The 25830-nt window shown below is 53.0% G+C and overlaps 1 protein-coding gene across 11 annotated transcripts; it reads left to right on the top strand.

Moving 5' to 3' along the window:
* The first annotated feature begins 160 nt into the window (after positions 1 to 160).
* LOC117313237 (aldehyde dehydrogenase family 3 member B1-like) lies at positions 161 to 25830 on the top strand. Of its 11 annotated transcripts, none has more exons than XM_033861281.2 (6): positions 161 to 2293; positions 12503 to 17062; positions 20103 to 20837; positions 21541 to 21707; positions 21860 to 21956; positions 22503 to 25830. In XM_033861281.2, exons 3-6 carry the CDS (start codon positions 20441 to 20443, stop codon positions 22853 to 22855), a joined length of 1014 nt encoding a protein of 337 aa, XP_033717172.1. In that variant the 5' UTR covers positions 161 to 2293; positions 12503 to 17062; positions 20103 to 20440; the 3' UTR covers positions 22856 to 25830. The 11 variants fall into 11 exon arrangements, with proteins under 11 accessions (XP_033717172.1, XP_073665358.1, XP_033717170.1 ...); XM_073809257.1 differs by having other exon boundaries at positions 21541 to 21750; positions 22503 to 22832; XM_033861279.2 differs by having other exon boundaries at positions 12503 to 14932; positions 16056 to 16140; positions 16864 to 17062; positions 21541 to 22631.

The raw sequence follows: 25830 nt of genomic DNA, 5'->3' as shown, positions 1-25830 counted from the left end.
TGGGTGTGGGGGTGGGGGGTGGGGGGGTGGGGGTGGGGGGTGGGGGGTGGGGGGGTGGGGGTGGGGGGTGGGGGGTGGGGGGGTGGGGGGTGGGGGTGGGGGGTGGGGGGTGGGGGGTGGGGGGGTGGGGGGTGGGGGTGGGGGGTGGGGGGTGGGGGGGGGTGGGGGGTGGGGGGGGTCCCTTAAGCCCCGCCCACCAGGCTGTCCTGGCTCCCGGAGGCACCACCCCTCCCCACACCAGCCGGCTTTTGCCAGTCGCACCCGATCAGCTCAGGACAAAGAAGTCGCTCTGGGTGGTCTGTAGGGACCGCAGCGGAGTGTGATGGGGCTGCCAGCCCCTCGTCAGTCTAGAGGATGGGACGAAGTCCAGAAACCCAGGTCCCGCTGCCCCCTCCTCAAGCGTCCCCAGCCCTCATGCCCACCCCCATCCTTTTTTTTTTTTTTTTTATCCCTTGGGACGCTTCTGCCCACAGCTCCCCAAGGGACTCCTTTGGGGGCCAAGTCCACTTCTGAGGCGAGTGCAGGTCACCCCGTGTCCAGTGTGGGCCTGGGGCATAGATGTCTGAGCCCAGGTAAACTTGGCTACTGATGTCTCTGGGCTACAGCCTCAGCTGTGATGCCCGTGAGGGATGCAGAGGCTGGGGGTAGGGTCCGACCCCTACAGCCCGAGGGCGCCCCCCACCGTGGGGAGAGGGAACTGAGGTCTCACTGTGAAGAGCTTTGAACGGTGGGGTGAGGACAGGCAAGGGGGCCACAGGAGAGTCCTGGAGCCCCCAACTGCGCCCCAGATCTGTACCACCAAAGCTGGGGGCCACACCATTCCTCACTCCTCACACGCCCTCCACCCCTGGCTGACTGCCAGACCCTGGTCTACACCCACTTCAGCGTCAGGTCTCCTAGATTCTTCCACCTGTAAACGGCGGCCCCCTCTCTCCTCTGCCTCATACAGTCCTCTTGAGTTTGGTTCCAGCAGCCTCAGCGGGGGCCCTGGAGCCAGGCTCTGCGACCTCAGGCAGGGGGTCGGCCCATCTGAGCCACAGTTTCCTCCTCGGTAAAGTGTATCTGTGGTGGCACCAAGGTCCCCAGGCCCTGCAGGAAACTCACAAGGGCACAGAGGATATCGGAGCTTTTCTAAAATTTGGACGTCTTCCCACTCTGAGCAAATTAATAGGTTCAGGTGGTCCACAGTTTCACTGTTAGATCACACCACGATCCTTTCATGTCATGTCTTCGAGAAGCTGGGTTTCCTGTGCTTTGGGGATAAAAAGTGAAAATCACTGTGGAATAGGAAGTGAGGCCTGGGGTCTCCAGTCTGATTCCAAGATTTGAGAAGCTGGCCCGGTGCACACGGCCAATTAGTAAGTCGTGGCGGTTATTAAAGAATGAAATAAACACAGTTTTTCTTTCTCTTGGTGTGTGTTACATTTTCTAAGCGACTACTAAGTTATTAGAGCCTAAGTACTTATTGGTTGGACCTAAAATAACTCACAAATAGAACAGTTAGATATTTCTTTTGGCCTAGGAGCACCATGAAAAAACTCCTGAGACACTGAGGGTTCCATGAACAGGGCAAGTTTGGCTCTTGTTAACCCAGGGCTGGCTCAGAGTAACTTACAGTGAGTCCCTTGTTGGACCCCGTGCCTCCACCCCCCACCTTGTCCAGAGAACCGGCGGGATCCTTTTTGGACCCAGCCTAGGGAAGGTGATTAAACCTATGGTCTGTGATGCCTGGGAAGGGAACCCCCAGGGTCTGCTGCGAACCAACATGAACTAGATACCAAGTTGTTTTCGGCAGATTCGGGGGTCTTGCAGTCATGGGGGACCGTGAAGGCCATAGGTCTCCTCTCCCCAGCCTCCCTACCAGGTGGTCTCTAGACTCAGACAGATGAAGGGCTGAAAACTGCCTGCCTCATACACAGACTTTCAGTGACAAACAGACCAAGACTGGTCACGCGGTGTGACCAGCACTCTGTCCTTCCCGTTCCCCACCCGCCTCTGGCATGGAACGGAACTTCTCTGACGGCAGATGTGGCAACATTCTCCTGGCAGGATTCCAGCTAAATTCCGGTCAGAGATGGGCAACCAGATGCTTGGGCAATAGGCCTGTGAATGCAGGGCAGGGTGCCATTTGGAAGCGTGTGGGCCCCTGGGCATGCCGGGCAAGGTGGGGGAGGGGATGAGGATGGTTCTACAACTGGTCTCATTTCAGAGTCATTTCCGGTGATGAGCAAATGAAAGCGTGGCCCAGGCACACGGAGAGAGCGCGGCTTCCGATCACATGCCTCACACCAAGGTAAGTTCCCCATCAGAAGACTCCATACCTCCTCTCGCTGCTCCTGGCACACGGACAAGACCCACAGACAGACACACGTAACAGGCCACACCCATGACAAGCAACACACACACACACACCCAGGACAAGCAGGGTAACTGTCACCGCCGCAAGCCCCAGCAGGCCGGTTCTTTTGGAAAGCCTAATTAAGCCATCAGATGTGAATGATGGAGCCCCTTGGCAGCTCCAGGCCTGGTTGTAAAGTATGACATTGATGTTTCTGTCACCTCTGGATAAGGCGACCGGGCAGAGGTCTGGACTCCGAAGTGGAAGATCAGACTCTGTGTCATGGTCTCAGTTTCTGTGATTTCGTCAATCTTCCCCAGGGTTATTTTATCTTTTTTTATTTTTAAGTGAACACTTTTGTGACAGTTAGTACATTCACAATGTTGGTATTGAATGTTTTTTTTTTAATATTTATTTATTTGGTAGTGCTGGGTCTTAGTTGCAGCATGCAAACTCCTTAGTTGTGGCATGAGAACTCTTAGTTGCAGCATGCACGTGGGATCTAGTTTCCTGACCAGAGATCGAACCCAGGCCCCCTGCATTGAGAGCGTGGGGTCTTAACCACTGCGCCACCAGGGAAGTCCTTGCACCAGGGTAATTTCAAAATTATCTGATTCCAAGACTCTACAGTGTAAGATTTTAACTATCTTTAACTTCTCAATGACGTGTTAGAGAGCCTGAAAAGTCTCCTGCTAGAAACACCTAGAGATCCTGGATCAGAAACAAATTGATTTTCAAATACATAGCTGAGCTCTCAAGAAAGTAAGCAGTCGCCCAGGGGGAGGGGCTGGGCTCTGAGACCAAAAGATGGCCCACTGAGTATTTCAGACATGAGCAGGGTGCCCCGATGCGTGGCAGCGTCCCAGACCCAAGACGTACTGAAGGAATAGGCAGAAGGCTGAGCAGCGGTTCTTGTGTAACCGCCTGGGTTTAAAGGTCTGAGGAGGTGGAAGGCCTGGACTTGGAATAGGCGGGTGGGGGCTTGCTTAATATCTGCATATTCAGGACTTGGGAGCACCTCCTACTGGAAGACACTTCATGATGTGCTGATTTTGATTCTCACCTGTACTGTGAGAAATTTGCGTTAGAATTGTTAATTATGCATTTTATATTTTTGATAATTTTTTTTTTTTTGCCACACTGCACAGCTTGTGGGATCTTAGTTCCCCGACCAGGGATCGAACCCGTGCCCCTGCAATGGAAGCTCGGACTCCTAACCACTGGACCGCCAGGGAAGTCCGTATTTTTGATAAATTCTGCAACTTAGGTTGATCGGTGTCAGCAGGATACCGAAAGCGAAAGTCGATATTTAGAGGGTCTTCGGGTTTATATTTAGAGGGTCAGTCTGGTCTCCATCCCTTACAGGATGCGGAGCAAGCTTGTGAACGTGGACATTTTCCTGAGGGTATTGTTCAGGCTATGAGCCTTTTATGAGAAGGGGAGACCTTCTGATAGTTGTTGAAGTTTCAAAATTTGGCACACGGGCAAATCCTTTTGTGTTGGATATTACAGCTTATGAGGCAACAGATGTTGTGGTTTTGCTTTTAGAGACAGCCAACCCATCAGCACAGCCCAGGAGTCAGGAGAAGTGCGCACGAGGCCCCGGCTGGTCAGGGTCCTGCTCCGGTGCTAACAGTAGCACCCGCTTCGTCCAGCTGAGCTGCCCCGTGTTGATCAGGGAAGGCCCACGAGAGAGGGAACCGCCGCTCTCAGGGAGCCCCTTTATTGTTTACTCACTTATTCCTAGGGGACCCCAAAGTGGTTAACGACTCTGGGACAGGGGTGGCCTCGCCCAGCATCATAGTCTCGGGCAAGGGACCAAGGGCGGGGGTGGGGATGGGGAAGGGGTGGGGCGAGACTCTGCCAGATGACCCAGGTCTGGCTTTATCCTAGAGATGTCGTCTTTACTGTAGCAAGGAAGCTTCTGTGGCCCACCTTCCTGACCTAAGACATATGCGCAGCTGTCTGAAAGGTCATCAGGTCAGAACCAGCGAGCTGTTATGTAAACAGAAGTTTTATATGCGCTGGGGAACCAAAAAAATTTCTTGCGAGACTTGCTCTATTACGATACTTGCTTCCTTGTGGGGTGTGGAACAGAACCTGCAGGGTCTCCGAGGTCTGCCTGTAGGTGATGGTACGGCTGGTCAAGCTCATACCCAAGACAAGGCCAAGCCAAGGTCAACCCGACTGGTTTGGCTGGTAAAGGCACAATGAGCCACTTTTAGATTCAAGGCATATTATTTCCATGGACAGCGAAAAGGAGAATAAGCCCAAGGTGCCAGCCCCTGGAGGTCCTTGTCACTCGCTCCGAGCTCAAGGGGCCCAGACTGCGAGGCTGCTGTGGGAGACCCTGCAGCTGGGGAGCTGATTCTAGACCACTGCTGAGTGCCTTTTTATCCTGTGCTTTCTTCTGAGGAGGGCAGCAGAAAGCCTCAGGCCTCATCAGACTGGAGGTGATAAGAAGCTCTCAGGACAGCCTCCAAGGTGGGTAGGTGGGCGAGAGGCAGACGGCCTCGCAGCAGCTCCCACAGGCCTCCCACCCTCTGGAGTCCTGGTGGATTATAGCTTCCTGCCAAGACTCAGATGAGCTGCGGTTCAGGCCTCTGCCTGCGTGGCCCGTGTGGACACGTGCGGGTCACTGGGGCGCAATGGAACCTTGAGGGCTTGTGCCCAGGTGGGCTCCATTTATGACGAGCAGACTTCTGAGAACTTGTATAACTAGGTTTCTTTTTTCCTTTTTTAAAAATTGAAGTATAGTTGATGTATGATATTGTATTAGTTTCAGGTGAACAAGCACAGTGATTCAGTATTTTTTGCAGATTATATTCCGTTATAGGTCATTACAAGCTAACGGATGTAATTCCCTTGCTATACAATAAATCTTTGCTGCTCATCTACTTGGTATAGAGTAGTTTGTATCTATTAATCCCATACCCTTAATTTGCCCCCCTGCCTTCCCTCTTTGGTAACCCCAAGTGTGTTTTCTATGTCTGTGAGTCTGTTTTGCATATACATTCGTTTGTATTATTTTTTAGATTCCACGTGTGATATCATATAATATTTGTCTTTGACTTATTTCACTGAGCATAATACCAAGTCCATCCATGTTGCTGCAAATGGCAGTAGTTCATTCTTTTTTATGGCCGAGTCATATTCTATTGTATGTATATATATATATATATATATATACACCACATCTTTCTTTTTAAATTTATTTATTTTTGGCTGCGTTGGGTCTTTGTTGCTGCCCGGGCTTTCTCCAGTTGTGGCAAGCAGGGGCTACTCTTGGTTGCAGTGCATGGGCTTCTCATTGCAGTGGCTTCCCTTGTTGTGGAGCACAGGCTCTAGGTGTGTGGGCTTCAGTAGTTGTGGCACGTGGGCCCAGTAGTTGTGGCTCACGGGCTCTAGAGCTCAAGCTCAGTAGTGTGGTGCACGGGCCTGGTTGCTCCGCACCATGTGGGATTCTCCCCGACCAGGGCTCGAACCCATGTCCCCTGCACTGGCAGGTGGATTCTTAACCACTGTGCCACCAGGGAAGCCCTGTTTATTTTTTTTTTTAATAAATTTATTTAGTTATTTATTTATGGCTGCATTTGGTCTTTGTCGCGGTGCATGGGCTTCTCATTGCAGTGGCTTCTCTTGTTGTGGAGCACAGGCTCTAGGCGCACAGGCTTCAGTAGTTGTGGCATGCGGTCTCCGTAGCTGTGGCTCGCAGGCTCTAGAGCACAGGCTCAGTAGTTGTGGCACATGGGCTTAGTTGCTCCACGGCATGTGGGATCTTCCCGGACCAGGGCTCAAACCTGTGTCTCCTGCATTGGCAGATGGATTCTTAACCACTGCGCCACCAGGGAAGTCCCACCATGCTGTTTTGATTTCTGTCGCTTTGTAGTATAGTCTGAAGCCTGGGCGGGTTATACCTTCAGCTGTGTTCTTTTTTCTCAGGATTGCTTTGGCAACTCATGGTGTTTTGTGGTTCCATATAAACGTTAGGATTATTTGTTCTAGTTCTGTGAAAAATGTCTTGGGTATTTTGATAGGGATTGCATTAAGTCTGTAGATTGCTTTGGGTAGTGTGGCCATGTTAATAATATTGATTCTTCCAATCCAAGAGCAAGGGATATCTTTCCATTTCTTTGAGTCATCTTCAATTTCCTTCATCAATGCTTTATAGTTTTCGGTGTACAGTTCTTTCACTTCCTTGGTTAAGTTTATTCCTGGGTATTTTATTCTCTTTGATGTGACTTTACATGGGATTTTTTTTAACTTTCTCTTTCGATGTTTCATTATTAGTGTATAGAAAAGCAACAGATTTCTGAATCTGTATCATGAATCTTGTATCCTGCTTGTATAAATAGTTTTCATGAAATTTGTAAATGGGAATATGTCACCTCAAAAATCCAAGTAGGAAAAAAAAAAATCCAAGTAGGCCTAAGAAATATTATTAGAAAACTCTTTAATAAGCATTTGGGGGAACTCCCTGGTGGCCCAGTAGTTAAGACTCCACGCTTTCACTGCTGAGGGCTTTGGTTCAATCTCTGGTCAGGGAACTACGATCCTGCAAGCCACACAGCGCAGCCAGAAAAAAAAAAAAAAAAGCATTTGGACACTTCTGTGGAAAGTGTTGTCAATAAAATGTCACACTTGGATTCTGCGGACAACTACATGTGACCGAGGGTCTGTCTGCATGGATTTCATGCCACAGCTGGGCTCTTCAGGTATCCTGGGGAGTGGAACACAGGTGTACCGTGCCTGGTCCAAGGTGAATGCAAATTGCTGAGGGTGACGGTGTGCCACACGGGAAAGCCCCGATTGAACAGTGGGGCCTCCAAGAAGGTTAACAGGGTAATCCCTTAGCCCTCTCTGCTGGAGCTCCACACAGAGAAGGACTTACCTCAGAAAGAACTGTGGGTGTACCTTTCATCACATGGACTGAACTTCAGTGAGAGTCACAGAATTCCCACAAAGTTTTTGAGAAATTTCGCCAGCTTGGACTGAAAGGACGCAGACAGTTCAAAACAAAAAGAGGCCATCAGAACCCTGCCGAATCCATCAAATTCTACCGGCAGGAAGTAGGCTGAGAAAACCACTCAGCTGCAAACACATGCTTCCTTTCATGAAAAAGGAAGGATTCAGACGACCAGGACCCAGAGAGCAGAGCCAAGAGCCATGGAGAATTCTTCCCAAACCTTGGAAGCTGATCAAAGAACTTCCAGCATGTTCCTGGCTGGATTGCAGAATTGCTTTGGACCATGGGACTTCCTGGCGGTCTAGTGAGTAAGACTTCATGATCCCAATGCAGGGGTCCCGGTTTCGATCCCTGGTGGGGGAACTAGATTCTGCATGCATGCCACAACTAAGAAGTCTGCACGCCTCAACTAAATATCCTGCATGCCACAACTAAGACCCGGCACAGCCAAAATAAATAAATAAATATAAATAATAAATAAATATTTAAAAAAAAGAAGCATTGCTCTGGACCAGTCTGGTCCCCCGTGCCTCACATTTTCTCCCTCTTTTAACGGGAATGTCTATGGCAGTTATCCTGCACTGAGGTTATAAGACTGCAGTCAAGGCATCAGCCAGAATTCCAGGCATCTCAGGGCTCAGACGGGAGTAAACAAGAGAAGCGGCAGAAAGAGCATGAGCCGATGGAACAATAGTCTTTTAGTTTCATGGAAACAAAATTCAAATAACACGCGACTCACCATTTTGAAGTTGCAATTCAGTGGCATTTTCTGCATTTGTGAAATTATGCAATTCATACCCCTCTCTAGTTTCAAAACATTTTCGTCACCACTAGATGAACAGCCTGTACCCACTCAGCAATCACTCCCCATTTTTCCTGTCCCCAGACCTTGGCAGCCAACAGCCTGCTTTCTGTCTCTATGGCTTTGCCTATTCTAGACATTTCATGTAAAAGGAAGCATGCAGTATGTTTGGTATCTGTTTTTTTTCCACTTAACATAATGTTTTCAAGGTTCGCCCATATCGTAGCACATGTATCACTACTTCATTTAAAAAAAATAGACTTTATTTTTTATCGCAGTTTTAAGTTCACAGCAAAACTTCATTCCTTTCTATGGCAGAATAATATTCTATTGTATGGCTATACCATATTTGGTTTATCCATTCATCCATTGATGGACATTTGGGTTGTTTCCATATTTTGGCTGCTGTGAATAATGCTTCCATGAACATTTATGAACAAATATTTGTTTGAACACCTGTTTTCAGTGTTGGGGGGTATACACCTAGGAGTGGAATTGCTTAGTCGTGTGGTATCTATGTTAAACTTTTTGAGAAACTTGCAAACTGTTTTCCAAAGCAGACGCACCGTTTTATATTCTCACCAGCGATGTATGAAGATTCTAATGTCTATACATCCCAACCAAGACTTGTTATTTTCTGTTTTTATGGGGTTTTATTGTTGTCATCTCATTAGAGCTATCCTAATGGGGGTGAAGTGGTATCTTATTGTGGTTTTGATTTGCATTTCCATAATGATCGATGAGGTTAGACGTCTTTCCATATGCTTTTTGGTCATTTGTACATCTTCTTTGGAGAAATGTCTATTCAAGTACTTTGTCCATATTTAAATTGGGTTGTTTGCCTTTTTGTTGCTGACTTGTGAGAGTTCTTCATATATTCTAGATATAGAACCCTTACCAGATATAGGAATTGCAAATATTTTCTCCCATTCTGTAGGTTGTCTTTTCCCTTTCTTAATAATGTCCTTTGATGCACAAAAGTTTTAAATTTTTGTGAAGCCCAATTTATCTATTTGCTCTTTTGTTATTCGTGCTTTTGGTGTCAAATTTAAGAATCCATTGTCAAATCCAAGGTCATGAAGATTCACCCCTATGTTTTCTTTTTTTTAAGTAGAGTGCAATATATTTCCCACTGTATTCTCTCTCTCTTTTTTAGAAGTTTTATTTTCTTTTATTATTTTATTAATTAATTTATTTATGTATTTATTATTTTTATTTTTGGCTGCGTTGGGTCTTAGTTGCAGCACCCGGGATCTTCTCTGCAGTGTGCGGGCTTCTCTCTAGTTGTGGCGTGTGGGGTTTTCTTTCTCTAGCTGAGGCACGTGGGCTCAGTAGTTGCGGCGTGCAGGCTTAGTTGACCTGCGGCACGTGGGATCTTAGTTCCCCGACCAGGGAACCTGCGTCCCCTGCATTGGAAGGCAGATTCTTTACCACTGGACCACCAGGGGAGTCCCCCCATCCCTGTTTTCTTCTAAGAGTTTTATTGTTTTAGCTCCCATACTAGGTTGTTGATACATTTTGAGTTAATTTTTATACGTGGAGTGAGGTAGGTATTCAGCTTCTTTGGCCTGTGGTTGTCCTGGTAACCCAGCACCATTTGTTGAAGAGACTATTCTTTCCCTACTGAGTGATATTGGCACCTAGTTGGCAATCGATTGCTCATAGATGTTTGGGTTTATTTTTAGTCTCTCGGTGCTATTCTATTGGTGTATATGTCTGTCCTTAAGCCAGAACCAAACTGTTTTTTTTTTTTTTTGCGGTACGCGGGCCTCTCACTGTTGTGGCCTCGCCCGTTGCGGAGCACAGGCTCTGGACGCGCAGGCTCAGCGGCCATGGCTCACGGGCCCAGCCGCTCCGCGGCATGTGGGATCTTCCCGGATTGGGGCACGAACCCGCGTCCCCTGCATCGGCAGGCAGACTCTCAACCACTGCGCCACCAGGGAAGCCCCCAAACTGTTTTTGATTACTATAACTTGAAGTAAGTTGAGAAATCAGGAAATGTAAGTCCTCTTTGGTTTTCTTTTTAAGTATATTTTTGGCTATTTGGAGCCCCTTGCAATCATGTATGAGGATTGGCTTTTCCATTTCTGCAAAACATTGCAGTTTTGATAGAGATTGCATTGTATCATAGATCGCTTTGGGGAGTATTGCCATATTAAAAATTATTCAGTTTTCCAGCTCTCGGGTCCTGCTTCCAAGATGACCAGGAAAAGAAGGAACAATAGTTGTGCCTAAAAGGGCTGTGGCAACATGCAGCCTACTCGTTGCACCAACTGTGCCCAGTGTGTGCCCAAGGGCAAATCCATTAAGAAGTTCATCATTCAGGGACTTCCTGGTGGCGCAGTGGTTAAGAATCTGCCTGCCAATGCAGGGGACATGGGTTCGAGCCCCGGTCCGGGAAGATCCCACATGCCACGGAGCAACTAAGCCCGTGTGCCACAACTACTGAGTCTGTGCTCTAGAGCCCCCGTGCCACAACTACTAAGCCCCAGTGCCACAACTGCTGAAGCCCGCACGCCTAAAGCCTGTGTTCCGCAACAAGAGAAGCCGCCACAATGAGAAGCCCACGCACCGCAACGAAGAGTAGCCCCTGCTCGCCACCACTAGAGAAGGACCACGCGTAGCAATGAAGACCCAATGCAGCCAAAAAATAAATAAATAAACATTTGAAAAAAGAAGTTCATCATTCAAAACACAGCAGAGGCTGCAGCCATCAGGGACATTTCTTTTTTTTTTTAATATTTATTTTACTTGTTATTTATTTTTGGCTGCGTTGGGTCTTCGTTGCTGTGCGTGGGCTTTCTCTAGTTGCAGAGAGTGGAGACCACTCCTTGTTATGGTGCGCGGGCTTCTTATTGCGGTGGCTGGGACTTCCCTGGTGGCGCAGTTGTTGAGAATCTGCCTGCCAATGCAGGGGACACGGGTTCGAGCCCTGGTCCGGGAAGATCCCACATACCATGGAGCAACTAAGCCCATGCACCACAACTACTGAGCCTGAGCTCTAGAACCTGCGAGCCACAGCTACTGAGCCCACGTGTCACAACTACTGATGCCCATGCGCCTAGAGCCCGTGCTCCGCAATAAGAGAAGCCACCACAGTGAGAAGCTTGTGTACCACAATGAAGATGGTCCCCACTCGCTGCAACTAGAGAAAGTGTGCACGCAGCAAAGAAGACCCAATGCAGCCAAAAGTTAATTAATTAATTAATTTAAAGAAACACAAGAAGCAGGGCTATTTCTATGGTTGGGTATCTGAATAAATCTTATCTGTAGCGAGTATAGACTAGAATGAGGGTAAAGCTGTAATTGGTCCAGCAGTTACCCATACTAGCCAGGATAGTGGAACGCTTAGTCACTTTTGTGGTCTGGACAACGTTCATGTTTGGGGGATGATGGTGTGTCAGGGGAGGTTTGTTGGTTGTAACAAATGTACCCCTCTGGTGGAGGATGCTGACGGTGTGTGTGGAGGGGGGACAAAGGGAACTCTCTTTACTTTTTGCTCAATTTTGCTGTAAACCTAAAACTACTCTAGAAAATAAAGTGAATTAATTTTAAAAAGATGCTCGGCAAAGGATTACTGTTGCGAATATATAGAGAATTCCTACAAACCAGTAAGACAAAAGAAAAATAAAACAATAGGAAACTGAGCAAAAAACTGAACTGACAGGAAGCCTGAATGGCCCACACGCCAATGACAATATGGTCAGCCTCGAGAGCAACTGGGAGAATGTAAAGTAAAACAATTGTAAATGCCTTTGCACATCTATTGGATCAATTTCCTAAGACGGCCGTAACAAATTACACAAGCTTGGTGGCTTAAAAACCAGATGTTTATTCTTTCACAGTTTTGGAGGGCAGAAGTCTGAAATCAAGGTGTCACAGGGCCGTGCTCCCTCCGAAGCCTCTAGGGGAGGATCCTTCCCACCTCTTCCGGCTTCTGAGGGTTCCAGGCATTCCTTGGCGTGTGGCGGCATCACTCCAGTCTCCGCCTCGTGTTCACATGGCTTTCTTCTCTTCTGTCTCAAATCTCTCTCTTCCTTTTTCTTATGAGGACCCTTTTCATTGGATTTAGGGCTTTCCTGAACAATCCGGGATGATCTCATCTCAAGACCCTTAACTTGATTACATCTTGAAAGACCACTTTTCCAAATAAGATCATATTCCCAGGTTCCAGGACATGCACATACCTTCGTGGGGAAGGGTGGCACCATTCAACCTGCTACACCCATTGGCAAAAAATAAAAAGTCCAACCATACCAAGTGCTGGAGACCATATGGAACAAGGGGACTGTCATACAATTGTCAACAGGACTTTTAATTAGTCTCTTTGGAGGCAGCATCCACAATCCTGGGAAAGTTGAAGATGTACGAACCGTATCACCTGTTTCACTCCCAGATACACACCAAGAGACGTGACCCAATGTTACTGGCAGCAATGTTTGTAATCCACAAAAAGGGAGCACTTCCTAAATGTCCACCAGCAGCGGAATGGGTAAGTCGACTGTGGTGTGTTTATTCAACCACAGTATGAGTAAGTACGGATCACGGTGGGAAAACCTCAGAAACAGAATGTTGAGGAACAGAGCACATTGCAGAAAGATAAGAATATGACACCAGTGGTCTGAAGTTTAAGCTATGCAAAGCAATCCTATGTAACGTTCAATGATAGCAGATATACACCAAGAGCACGATGCCACTCACAGGGTGATAAACGTAAGGCAAAGGTCTGACGAAGCTGGGTGGTGTGTACATGGTGATTATATGCTATCCTGTGTGTTTTTGTGTGCTTGAAACATCGCATAAGGCATAAAGAAAAAAAGAGGATTCTGTGTGTCCCAAATCCCAGTGTTCTCCATATTCTGAAGTTTAGAGCGGCTAAGAAGAGCTTGAGCTCTCAAGACTACACGTTTCCCTGGGTCCACGGTGCTAAAACAGAGTGGTTCTGGGGTTTTCCCACACTGAGATTCAAGCCCATCCTGGGACCACAGCTCCCCAGCTGCCCCTCTGCCCCGTGGTGTGAGGGGCATGCAGGCTCCTCTGGCCCTGCCTCTGCTCCTTGCCACACCCTCACCTGGCTGGGTTCTTGGAGCTGGAAAGGACACATCAACCTTTGTCCCTCCCACCACCCCTTAGGCTTCTCACTGCCTGCAGTGCTTTGAAGTTTCTGGAAGCATCCCACCTGGTCCGATAACTACCTCCCAGCAACCTTGTCAGATGGGTGTCACTTTTTTGCTTCTTTTTCCCCATTCTATGGATGGGGAGACTGAGGCTCTGGGCTTTCTGGACAGGGTTGGTTCCTGTCTGAAGAGCTTCCACGTGGAAGAGGCCCGGAGGGATGCTGCCAGGGGCCCCCAGATCTGTCACAAACCTATTGGGTAGCTTTTCCCAGGAATGACCAGGGAGCAACCACCTGCTCCACCCAGGGAATCCAGTGGCAGTTTCTAAATCCATCTGAACCTTGAGATCATTTGGGAGCTGGTTAAAAACGCTGATGCCACCTGCTGGGGCAGAAACACAGAGTGAGCCCCTGGAATCTTCAGGTCCCCAGGGAGGTTCGAGGGTCCCTGAATTAATCTGTTGAGTCCCACTGAGGAGGCCGGGGTCCTGGAGTCCTGGGCACTGCTGTTATTTTTCCCCCCAAGAAGGATCCCCCTCACAGGGCACCCAGCAACTTGGCTCTCTCCCTGCTCCTACCTGAGGGAATAGAGGGTCCCTTTCTCCAGGCCCCGCCCACCAGGTGGAGAATCATGCCAGGTCCGTATCTTAGGCAGCTTGGGCTGTTCTAACAAAATACCACAAACATTTCTTTCTTGCAGTTCTGGAGGCTGGAAGTCCAAGACCAAGGTACCAGCTGATTAGGTTTCTCATGGGGGCTCTTTTCTTGGCTTGCAGGTGGCTGCCTTCTCCCTATAGCCTCTCGTGGCAGAGAGAGCCAGCAATCTCCCTAGTGTCTCTTCTTATTAGGGCACCGATCTCATCACAGGGGCCCCACCTCCTGACCTCCTCTAACCTTAATCACCTCCCAAAGACCCCAGCTCTAAATACCACACACTGGGGGTTAGGGCTTCAACATATGAATTTGCAGAGACACCATTCAGACCACAGGAGTCTGTCAGATCTCACTGGAAGGTCATGGCCTAGACCAGAGGCTGCTGCTCTGCCCTCAGATTTGTCACAGCAAATCCCTCACTCCCCTACCCTGGCTGGTGGTTACTTCCTGGAAAACACAGAAACCCCCAGAGGAAATCGCCCCTCATTCTCCCACGCCCAACTCTGCAAAGCCCCACCCCACATCCACACGCGCCACCCCCGGTGACATCCCCATCAAGGGGATCATCCTGTAAGCACCCAGCGTGTCCCTGGACCACCACTCGCTACCCGACCCCGCCTGTCAGCCGTCACCCATTCTCTGCTTCCCTAGAGCAGCAGAACCTCTTGCAAGAATCATCTAGGGTGGTGGCTCTCAACCGGGCTGATGTCATTCCCCTGGGGACACTTGGCAGTGTCTGGAGACCTTTCGAGTTTTTGAGGAGGTGTGTCCCCATAAGAGAGAGGCAGAAGGAGATTCGACACACACGGCGAAGGCCATATGAGGACAGAGGCAGAGCTGGGAGGGCTGTGCTAGGAGCCGAGGAGCGCCAGCAGCCACAGAAGCCAAAGGGGCCACGGAGGACCCTCCCCTGGAGCCTGCAGAAGGGGTGCAGCCCTGGCAGCACCTGGATTTCGGACTTCTGTCCTCCGGCACTGGGAGACAGTAACCCCGCCGTTTCCAGCCTCCACGGTTGCAGCCGTTTGTTAGGGCAGCCGCAGGAAACTCATCCGACGGGTTTGCAAAGCATCTTACAATCGTTTTATTCTGCGTTTCGCAATTGCTCTGGAGGTTTTTGGACATATTTTCATTGGCTTGCGGGTTATTCAGGCTGCTTACCGGTTCCATTCAGTTTAGTTTGTTTCGTTTTTTTGTTTGTTTGTTTGTTTTTTGGCCGCGAGGTGAGGCTTTCGGGATCTCCCCGACCAGGGACTGAACCCACGCCCTCGGCAGTGAAAGCGCAGAGTCCTAACCGCTGGACCGCCAGGGGATTCCCTAGTTTGTTTTAACAGGTTTACTGAGATACAATTCACCCCTTTGAAGTGCATAATCCGATGGTTCCAGGGAGGTGGGCCTCGTCGGTCTCTAGCCCCCGCGCCCTGCTCTTAGACTGGACTTGCCAGCCCTGGCTTCCCTTCTGGTGTCTTGTGTGGCTCCCGCTGGCCTGGTTCCAGTCACAGCCAGGGATGATGCCCACGATGCCAGGGGGTTCTCACGCTCTGCCTGGAACAGCTCTCCACAGCCCTTGGCCGCGGGTGTTTTGGTCCCTTGGGACAGGCTGGGGTTTGCTGGGGGGACAGGGTCAGACCATACATGAGGGATAGCGGTGGGGCCTGAGCCCATTCTGCTGCTTCCCAGAACCTAGCAGGTGCTCAAGAAAGGCTCGTGGAAACATTAGTAGCCAACACTTAAGAGCGCCCGATTTTGCGCCAGGAGCTATGAAATGTCTTGTCTATTCTTTCATCTTCTCATGTGATCCTCTCAAGAACCACGACAATTAAGTGCAAATGTTACCCCAGGGAGGCTCAGGGAGGTTAAGTAACTTGCCTAGGGTCACACAGTAAACAGAAGAATAAGGGAAAAAAGGAATGAGGTGTGCCGCTCTGCAGCCACAGGTTCCCCAGCCTGTCCAGGCTCTCTCTGCAGCTGCCAGGGCCCCTCCCTCTGCCCCAAGGATGCCAGTCGGGCACATTAGGAGCATGCAAATGAAGGAGCCCTGCAGGGTGGGGATGGGGGCATAGACTTGAGGACCTGGTGCAGGGGCTTCGGTGGGCCGCTGAGGGTGCAGGCTGAGGGCGTCCTGGAGGAGGCTGCCAGGGTCCCATGGATATTTTCATCCTGTAACCTTTCTCCTTATCAGGTAACTTTCTGCCAGGCCCTCCCCAGTGATCACAGAGCAGCCTGGAGTTGCCAGACCTGTTCCCAGGCCAGCTGTGCCAGGTCAGGTGAGGCAGCTGCCGGAGGTGCCGATGTATAAACCAGGAGGAGGCCAGACTAGCTGGAGCTTCGGTGAGGTCAGCCCGGGTGCCACGCCACTGCCAGACGTGGGCCCGCGACATCTGGTGGGGGGCTGCGCAGGCTCCTGGGAGGATTGGCCGTCAGCGGAGGCAGGGGTGAGATGGGCCAGGAGCAGAGTCAGCACATGTGAAGGCAGCATGTCAGGCAGAGAGCAAAGGCTCAGCAAAAGGGTCCAGGGTCGGAGCCCACACCTGCGGGGTACCTGGGGTCCCGGGGTGAGGGCCAGCAGCACGAGGTGCGGGGAGATGAATGGGATGTGAGTCCACAGGGTGGGGGGCCATGGTCCTGGGGCCTGGCTCAGCACAGGGAGGTGGGTGCTGCCCTGCCCCAGCTGTGTACGTGACCTCCGGCCCGTCATGCTGTCTAAACCTCACTCCCCCCGCCCCCCCCACAACCCCTGTGACAACCAGGAGTACCCTCGGAGGAACCCTCCATCCCTGGCCTCTGCTGGCCTGGCCCCGGGGGTAGAGGCAGACCCTGTCCTCCCTCGAGAGGCTCCCCAGGCTGGGGGAGGAGGTGGCGTGTGGACAGACGGGGGCCAGCCAGGCGTGGCCCGGGCTGTGATTGGGACGTGCCGGGGAGTTGGGACGAGGGAAGCTTCTTGGGAGGTTGTAGAAGCAACACTCACTGTTCATTTCTGATTCTGGAAGCATTGGATGCTCACTGTAGAAAATTTGGAAGCTGCAGAAAGATGCTGAGAAGTCAAAAAAAGTGCAGGGCACATATTGATGCTGGTGAGGAGGTGCTGCAGGACCACCAGACCTGGGACTGAAGCCACCACGTAGCAGCTGTGAGGAGGGCAAATCGGATCACCTCTCAGAGCCTCGGGTTGCTCTTCCTTACAACGAGGTAACAAAAAGACCTTTGAGGCTTAAATGAGACGATGCACGCTGAGCACTGGGCCCCAGGCGCCAGCTCTGCTTCCCCTCCCGCCTGTGTTCTCGTGCCCACAGAATAGGTCCCAAATCCCTATGTGAAGGTCCTGTCAGGCTGCTGACCTGCCCAGTTGCATCTTGTTTTTCTAAATCTGCCCCCACAGGGCCTTTGCATGTGCCGGCCCCTCTGTCCCGACACCTGCCCTCCGAGGGCCCTGCCCTGCCCCTTTCCCACTGCAGTCGGGGCCTCTGCTGGGTCTCCAGCCGGCCTCTCCCAGGGCCTGCGGCACCAATTCATTTATTTGTTTTTGTTTTGTTTTGTTTTTAGTATTTATTTATTTGGCTGCGCCAGGTCTTAGTTGCTGCACGCGGAAATCTTTTAGTGGCAGCGTGAGGGATCTAATTCCCTGACCAAGGAGCGAACCCGCCCCCCTGCACTGGTAGCACGGAGTCTTAACCACTGGACCACCAAGGAAACCCCACCAGCTCATGTTTATAATTATCTTGTTTTCAGTGTCATTATTGTTCCACGTCTAGACCGTGAGCTCTGCACAGGCTGGTTAGGTCTGCCGTGGTCACCTCTGTGGCCCAGGTCCAGCCAGGCCCTGCCTGGTCAGCAGCCAGGGCCCCTAGTCAGCCCCACCTCAACGATCACCTGGGATAAGGAGCAAGGGGCAGCCATCCCGCTCCAGGGCCCCTGGGGATGCGGCCGACCTCAGCCCCATTCAGCCGTCTGCCTCCTCATTTGACTGGGCAATGGTGGGGCTGGGATTCGGCCATGCACAAGCTAAGCCTGAGGCTGTCCCCAGGCACTCCAGGTGTGCACAGTGAGGACACAGACAGTGACAGTGGAGAAAGTCAGGGAACCCCTGCCCTGCTTGCCTCACCTGGGAAACGTATGATTGAGCTGGGGCCGGGGTCCCTCGACAGACCTCAGGACACCTGGATGCCATAGCTCACCCCAGACTCCTCCACTCTGGGCCTTGATTCAGCCCTAGAGAGGCTCTAGGGAGCCATGGACAAAGTCAGAGCAGGGCTGATCGGACCACGAGCCACTTGACCCCAGCCCGGAAAGCCAGGTGAGAGAGGTGATGCTGGCACTGCAGGCAGAGCTCTGGGTCAGCCCTGCAACTTGCAGGCCTGAAGGGGCCCCAGGCAACCCTGGACTGAGGGTGGGCGCTGCCAGTGGTCAGAGTTGGGCCCAAAGCAGCCCCAGCCAGGCCCAGCTCCTCCAGGACGCGCTCGGGAGGAAACGGCCCCCTGCCCCTCTTGGCCCGGAGCCTGGGCCTAGGACTGACTTCTCTCTGCCCCTCTGCAATCTGGGGCAGGGGTCTAGGTGGGGCCACCCCAGGGCCCGGCAGTGGGTGGGCACAGCTTGGGGCCCATTCCAGCCCAAGACATGGTGGACAAGTCCTTACTGAACACCTACTGTGGGCCACGTCCTCCCCCAGGCCGTGGGATGGGGGGAGGGGATGGACAGTGCCGGGAATGAGGGCCTCACTGCCAGGCGGAGGGAGGTCGTTCTGCAGGTGTTGCCCAGGAACATGCCCAGTCTCTGTTCCTATCTCCCCATACTCCTCAGCTTGGGTGGCCCCCTGAGCCGGGCACCAGTGCTTTCCCCGTCTTATGGTTCCTAAGAATAATAAGCTCAGTGGCCAGGCCTGTGCTGTACACGCCCATGGAGGAGTGTTGTCCCCACTTCCCAGATGAGGAGACTGAGGTTCAGACAGGAGGAGGGGGAGGTGCCGATGGGGCCCCCGGCCCGCAGGGTGCCCATGGGGGACGTTGAGACCCATCTCACTCCATGGCCAACGCTCTGAGGCAGAGGTCCTGGGCTCAGGCCTGTGGGATGCTGCTGGACTCTGAGGACGACTCACATCCACACACAGAGAAAGAGAGACAGAGAGACAGAGACGCAGAGAGACAGACAGATAGACAGAGACGCAGACGCACAGGCAATGGTATGGTTTCATGGCCCCAGCTGGGGTGCTCAGAGCACTTCCTTGCTCAAGGTCCAGGCAGTTCCCCCCCAGAGACCCTGCTGGGCTCCTTCTTCCCACCCCCATACCCCATCCCTCTCCACTCTCAGCCCCACTGGGGCTCCCTTGGACGTCAGGCCAAAGCCCAGATGGGCTCCAAGGCCGCAGTCAGCCCTGCCGCAGGCCTTCCCATGGACGCCCCGCCAGGGTGAGCCCACGGGCCAGGCAGGGGCAATTCCAGGGCAGCTCGGCCCAGGCCCAGGGAGAGTCGCTGACTTTCTCGGGACCTCTGTCTCCTTGTGGGGACTCCACTGCACAGGCAGCTCGAGGACTCTGGGGGAGTGGGCTTTGGGGTGATCCTCGGTGGGGCCTCACTGTCCCAAACCCCAGCTCATGCCGCTGGACTCGGCCTTCATCCGGAAGGAGCCCTTGGGCCCGGGGCTCATCATCGCCCCCTGGAACTACCCCCGTACCTATCCCTGGTGCCCCTGGTGGGCGCCCTCGCGGCAGGTGATAGAGAGCCTCCTCCTTCCTGCCCCCTGCCAGTCCCCCCAGCCTCGTGGCCTCACAGCCGCCCACAGAGACAGGAAAGAGGGGCACCAGGTGGCTAAGAAGGCCTGGTTCCCATCTGGCCCACCATCCCCAGGCTGTGTGACCCTGGGGCCGGCAGGGCAACTCTGTACCATATTCTTCCCCTGAAGGTGGAGTAAGGCCGGCACCTGCCCTGCAGGTGTGAGGACTGAATGGAGACGGGGAGTGGCTACAACTGGCCACCCCCTCTCTCCCGCTCCGCCCCGCCCTGCCCTGCCCCACCCCCTCTCCTCTCCCCACCCCACCCCGCCCCTCAGGGAACTGCGCGCTGCTGAAACCCTCAGAGGTCAGCGAGAGCACTGAGAAGGTCCTGGCCGAGGTGCTGCCCCGATACCTGGCCCAGATGAGGGTGGGCCTGCTCCTTCAGCATCTGCGTCCCACACCCGCACCCCTGCCGGTAGGAGGTCCTGCAGTGTCCCCTGAGCCGTCTGTCCCCCCTTGCAGAGCTGCTTTGCCGTGGTGCTGGGCGGGCCCGAGGAGACGAGGCAGCTGCTGGAGCACAAGTTTGACTACATCCTCTTCACAAGTGAGGGTGGCCCCGACCAGTGTCCTGGGGGAGAGGGACATTGAGAACGGGATGGAGAAGGCCGTGGAAGGAGGAAGTGGTGGCCAGTGGGGTGAAGCGTCCCAGGTGGCAATCAACCCAGGCAGGTGGGCCTGGCACGGTGGGATCCGGGTGCAGCAGGGCAGGGGGCATAACCCAGTGGGTGAGCCAGGATGGGCTGGGAAGGTGGTGTCTGAACCATCTGGCCAAGGGCAGTTGAGGCTTGGGGTCAACTCTCATGTCCCCAGGGGGCCCCCGAGTCGGCAAGGTCGTCATGGCTGCTGCCGCCAAGCACCTGACGCCCGTCACGCTGGAGCTGGGGGGCAAGAACCCCTGCTACGTGGACGACAACTGCGACCCCCAGACCGTGGCCAACCGCGTGGCCTTCTTCCGCTATTTCAACTCCGGCCAGACCTGCGTGGCCCCCGACTATATCCTGTGCAGCCCCGAAATGCAGGCTCGACTGCTGCCCGCCCTGCAGCGTGCCATCACCCGTTTCTATGGCGAAGACCCCCAGAGCTCCCCAGACCTGGGCCGCATCATCAGTGAGAAGAATTTCCAGCGGCTCCGGGGCCTGCTGAGCTGTGGCCACGTGGCCATCGGGGGCCAGACTGATGAAAGCGATCGCTACATTGGTGAGTCCCGCCCTCCCTGCCACTGTGCCCGACTCCCAGCCCACCCCAGCTAAGGCCCCCCCACGCTGGGGGCCACAGCTGGGCCCCGAGTCTGGGCCCAGCCTGTAACCTCGGGCCCTGAGGCTCCCCGACCCCACTGCTAGAGCCCAGCCTGGTCCACGGCTCTGGTGCCACGATTCTGTGACACCAGTGTTCCGCGTTGCCGTGTCCGAGCCTGTGACCCCACGACTCAGCCCTCTGGCCCAGGCTCTGGATTCTCCAAGCTCAGACCCCGGAGTTCTAGGGCTCAGGTTCCAAACTTCAGCCCCAAGATCTGCTGCTGCACGGGGCCGTGACCCCAGGTCCTATGAGCCCACGATTCCTGGTTCTGAATTTCAACAGCCCGTCCTGAGCACCCGCTACGCTGTGAACAAAGCAGCCCCAGTCTCCTGGGCTGAACGGCTCAGAGGGTGACGCTGCTCCCCAGCAGGCTGGGACCCGGGACCTCAGGTCCGGTCACCCTCTGACTGTAAGACCAAGGCTGAGGGGCTCTCTGGGCCCCACAGGCCCCGGTCAGGCTGGGGAGCCCCTCAAGGTCACTTCCCGGGGGCTGTGGGGAGATCACCTTCCCCAGAACGTCCCTGAGCCTGGAGCCCTGGGTCCCTGGGCCCTGCCTGCCCGAGGCCCCACCCCTGGGGCTGAGCCGTGCCCTGTGCCCGGGCAGCTCCGACGGTGCTGGTGGGCGTGCAGGAGACGGAGCCGGTGATGCGGGAGGAGATCTTCGGGCCCATCCTGCCCATCATGAACGTGAGGAGCCTGGACGAGGCCATCGAGTTCATCCGCTGTCGGGAGAAGCCCCTGGCCCTGTACGCCTTCTCCAACAGCAGCCAGGTGGGGCTGGACAGAGGTGGGAACAACAGAGGGGCCCAAAAGGGTGAGACCGGTCACCTCCCCTTTCCCGGCCCACTTGTGAGGGTTAGGGCAGCAGGTGCCTCCAGTGTGGCTATAATCCAGGCCACTGGACAACGGCTCCCTGCACACAGGTGCCTGGCAGAGACGGGGAGCAGCATCAAGAAGCTGGCAACACGTGGCTGGCCAACTGTCTGCCCTGGCCGGGGCAGCTCCCGCCCGGACGACGAGGTGCCCTCTCTATCTGTCCTGCCCCGGGGCGGCCCTCTTGTCCTCAGTCGTGCAAAAGTTCTGTGTGGGCGAGCAGAGCCCCTGAAAGGGGAGGGGGCAGAGCCAAGGTGGGACCCGGCAGGCAGAGCCAGGCTGGCCGCCATGGAGCCTGTGCACTGCTGCTGCTGTGACTCTGGGTGCCGCTTCTCAGGGCCACGGACTCCCCTCTGTGAGCTCAGAGGGGCGACACTCACCGGATCAGCAGTGGCCCCTTTGGAGGCAAGGAGGGCTTCATCTACCCGACTCTGCCGTCCCTGCCACTAGGGGGAGTCGTTGAGCCCTGCCCTCCTTCACCCTCCAGCCCCAACTCCCTGGGAAGCTCAGGTTGGCACCCCAGACCCAGGAAGGCCCAGTTTTGCCTTCCCTCGCTGTTGATCCAGGCCCCAGGCCTCTCAAGGCCTCAGTTTCCTTATCTGCAAATGGCTCTTAGAATGGCCTGGCTTTCCCTGAGCTCCCTGCTGGGCGGTGGGCTGCTGCTGAACGGCCCTCACTTCCGTGCCCATGCAGACAACAGCGGAATGGCAGCTACCACAGCAAGTTCTCCTTTGACGCCTTCTCCCACCACCGCGCCTGCCTGCTCTGCCCCTCGGGCCTGGAGAAGCTCAAGGACATCCTCTACTCGCCCTTTTCTGCCTGCACACAGCAGCTGCTCAGCTGGGCCTTGGGCAACCAGCGCTGCCTCCTTCTGTGAGCACCCTGTCCATCTCCAGTGCCCCATCCCCACGACCCCCCTGTCCTGCTGTTGCCCAGGTGCTCAGTGGCACCCCAAAGGCTGGTGTCCTGTCCAGGAACACAAAGATCCTGCTGCTGGGGCCTTGTCTGAACAGACCCCTGGCTGGGCAGGACCTCTGGGACATTAGTCCAGCCCTTTTCAGGGCCAAAGTCCTCTCTGCAGCCTCCTGACAGATTTGTTGACCCTCTGCTTGAACATATCTGATGACAGAGAACTTACCCCCAAGGTTGGGCAGCTCTGGTGGTTAGAAAAGACTCCCTCACGTCAGATCTATAAATAAGCTCCCAAAATACAGAGTGATTTCTAACAGCTCCAGTCACACCTGGTTTGGGGAGCTGGGTTTGTCTCACCTGAAGTGATCTGATCTTGAACTCAGGTCTGGCCAGTCGCTGGTGTTGGCCTGAAGTGCGTTATTTACAAGGACTCTGATGGTGTGTGTGGAATCTATAGGAAGGAGTGCAATGATTGATTAGTGATGTCTGCTCTGGGCACAGGAGGGGGTTGTGCTCATGCTGGCCACATCGTCATTCCTGCTCTAATCTCCCAGAGAGAGGTCAGGGCGGGCAGAATCTAAATCTGGTCTCTTCATCTGACACATGGGAAAACAGATTTAGAGCCAGGATAGGGCTGAACTGAGTTTATACGGTAAAGCAGGGCAGAGCTGAGTGACAGTGGCCCTCATCTGGCTCACACAGAACCCTACCTGTCCCTGCAGTAGCTCCGTCACCTAGAAAGCTTGGGTTTGCGTCAGTCCCTGGCCATATTGTTACTGGGTGCCTTTGGGCATGTCCCTTAACTTCTCTGAGCCTTATCTTGTAGAATGGGGTTCCCACTTACCTCTTACAGTTGGTGTGAGTGTTAAATGAGATCATATGTGTCTGGGGCCCAGGGGCCCCCACCCCAGACATAGTAGAGTCCACACCCTCATGTAAGTTAAGCCAGCATTGGGCAGAGGCCCTGGCTGCAGAGGTGCCCCGGCCACACACCTCCGAGCTTCCCAGGGCTCTGTCACAGTCACAGTTTTTGCGACAGCAGCCTCTCCTTGTCCAGCAATCATGGCATGCTGCTGTCCCCAGGCTTGGGGGTGGTCCCAGGGTCCCTTAGATGCTGGTTCCACCCTGGGAACAGGCCACAGTCCAGAGTGGGTCATTAAGAAAAACAACAATATGGGGTGATTCCTCCTCCCACCCCCACCCCAGGACACTAGGCCAGCAAGAAGGAGTGGGCAGGGTGGTCCTGGGGTCATAAAGGAACACCTGATATGAGGGCGCTGTGAAAGGCTGACAGGAGGGGGTGAGCAGAGGCCAAAGTGGGACTCAGAACCCGGTCAGGATGGTAGAGGGACAGGCAGGGGCTCCAAAGCCCCTGGACAGGGACTTCCCTGGCAGTCCAGTAGTTAAGACTCCATGCTTCCACTGCAAGGGGCGCGGGTTTGATCCCTGGTTGGGGAACTAAGATTCCGCATGTCGCGGTGTGGCCAAAACCAACAGTAGCGGCAACAACAAAAAACAAAGTGGCCCTTGGGTGTGGCTCCCAGGTCACGTGGCTCTCCTGAGCCAAGACTTACAATTCTGTGGGATGGTTCAGGTTCTGACCCCGCTCTGGGCCTCCGTTTCCTCAACTGCAGTGAAGAAGTTGGACCTTTGGATACTCACGATGCCTCTGCCCTCCATCAGGCCAGGGTCTGCTGCGCATGTGTCCGTTCTCCAAGCTTGCACCTGCCCCTTTGCTCCCTTACTCCTCACAGCTGCCCGGACCCAGGAGGGAGCCTCATTCCCATTTCACAGGCAGGAGCCAAGGCCCAGAGAGGGCACTGACTCCCCAAGTCACACAGCTTGTCAGGGAGGGGTGTCAGAGCCAGTGGGGGCTGGGGGCCCCGTCTACTTCCTGGGGCTCAGAGGTGTGACTCAGCAGGCCCACCTCCAGACTGTTCTCACTGCTGTGGCTCGCACACACGTTGGTACACGCAGCACAGACGTGAATACACAGATCCTCAGACACCAGCGCACACACACACGAGCTTGCACACTCAGTTGGGATTGGGGGCTGCTGTTCCTGGGAGCTCTTGCCCTGGCTCCCAGATGCCCTTCCATTCTATAAACACTTTCTGAGGGTGTGGAGAAGAGGGGAGCCTCCTATACTTTTTGTGGGAATATAATTCAGTGCAGCCACTATGGAGAACAGTGTGGAGATCACTTAAAGAAACTACAGATAGAGCGGCCACATGATGTAGCAATCCCACTCCTGGGCATATAGCTGGAGAAAACTTTAATTCAAACAAATATATGCACCCCAATGTTTGTAGTGGTATTATTTACAATAGCCAAGACAGGGAAGCAACCTAAATGTCCAACGACAGATGAATGGATAAGGAATGCACAATGTAATGTACAAATGTACAATGGAATGTGACTCAGCCATAAAAAGAATGAAATCATGCCATTTGCGCAACGCGGATGGACCTAGAGATGATCACATGAGGTGAAGTAAGTCAGAGAAAGACAAATATTATATGATATCAGTTATATGTGGAATCTAAAAATTAGGACAAATGAACTTATTTACAAAACAGAAGCAGATTCACAGACATAGAAAACAAATTTATGGGGACTTCCCTGGTGGTCCAGTGTTTAAGACTCTGTGCTCCCAACGCAGAGGACCCAAGTTCGATCCCTGGTTGGGGAACTAAATCCTGCATGTATGCCGCAACTAAGAGTTCGCATGCCGCAACTAAGACCCGGCACAGCATAAATAAATAAATAAATTTAAAACGAAAACTAAAAAAACACACAAATTTATGGTCACCAAAGAGGAAGTGGGGGAGGGATAAATTAGGAGTATGGGATTAACATATACATACTACCATATATAAAATAAAAACAAGGTCCTATTGTATAGCACAGGGAACTATATTCAATACCTTGTAATAACCTATAATGAAGAATTAATTTAAAAAATTAAAATAATTTTTAAAAGAATATATATATATATATAAAACACTATTGTAAATCAACTATACTTCAATTTAAAAAATAAATTAATTAAAAAATATATATATATACCTTCTAAGAGGGCGACGCTAGACCCCAGCCAGGGGAAGTG

Source organism: Tursiops truncatus, chromosome 8 (genome assembly GCF_011762595.2).
Source record: "Tursiops truncatus isolate mTurTru1 chromosome 8, mTurTru1.mat.Y, whole genome shotgun sequence".
Classification (NCBI taxonomy): domain Eukaryota; kingdom Metazoa; phylum Chordata; class Mammalia; order Artiodactyla; family Delphinidae; genus Tursiops; species Tursiops truncatus.
The sequence above is the reverse complement of the archived record's forward strand: the minus strand, read 5'-3'. Positions and strand labels throughout refer to the sequence as shown.